General features: G+C 68.1%; 1 protein-coding gene across 1 annotated transcript in view; it reads left to right on the top strand.

Moving 5' to 3' along the window:
• MNEG_9071 (Receptor protein) overlaps positions 1-365 on the top strand; it is a gene marked incomplete at both ends in the record, with an annotated part of 3,865 nt that extends 3,500 nt beyond the window's left edge. Inside the window, one exon of the mRNA XM_014042461.1 lies at positions 26-365. Within this exon, the coding sequence (XP_013897915.1) occupies positions 26-365 (340 nt within the window). The remainder of the gene's footprint in view (positions 1-25) is intronic.
• Positions 366-637: the final 272 nt, after the last annotated feature.

The raw sequence follows: 637 nt of genomic DNA on the forward strand, positions 1-637 counted from the left end.
ACGTCGGGGTGTCCCCGCCCAGCAGCCCGCGCTCGCCGTCGGCCAGCGGCCTGCTGGCCGCCGCGGCGGGGCCCCCGCAGCCGGGCGCCGCCCAGCTGAGCGCGGCGGCGGCCAAGCACCTAGCGATGCGCATGCACACCCTCAGGGCTGAGGCCGGGTCCCCCGTGCTGGACGGCGCCGGGGGCGGCGGCGGCGTTGGGGGGCCGGCGTCCCCAAAGGCACTGATGGCGTCGCTGATGGCAGCCACGGTGGCGCCGGCGTCACCACGCGCGACGGCGGCGCTCACTCCGCGGGCCGCGGCGGCGTGGGTGGCGTCGGCTGAGGCCGCGGCCGGCGGGCCTGTGCAGCAGGGCCAGGGCCAATAAGTTGAGAGAGAAACGATGCTGAACCCACCAACACAGATAGATTATTTTGCAAGTCCAAACTTGCTTTGAACCGCGCATCTTCTGCCTGCTTGCTTCCCTGCCTTTGTCCATTGTGAATCATGCTGGCACAGCGCCAACACAGGCATTTGCCACGCCAAATACCGCCAAGGGCTGCCTGCTGCCTTACCCATGTCCTTTGCCATGCAAACTCTGTTCACACAATGCTTGTCGGCGCTTCACGAACTGACGTGCATGAGACACGCGCGCTTGTC

The sequence above is a fragment of the Monoraphidium neglectum genome (assembly GCF_000611645.1).
Source record: "Monoraphidium neglectum strain SAG 48.87 unplaced genomic scaffold scaffold01809, whole genome shotgun sequence".
NCBI classification, from domain to species: Eukaryota; Viridiplantae; Chlorophyta; class Chlorophyceae; order Sphaeropleales; family Selenastraceae; genus Monoraphidium; species Monoraphidium neglectum.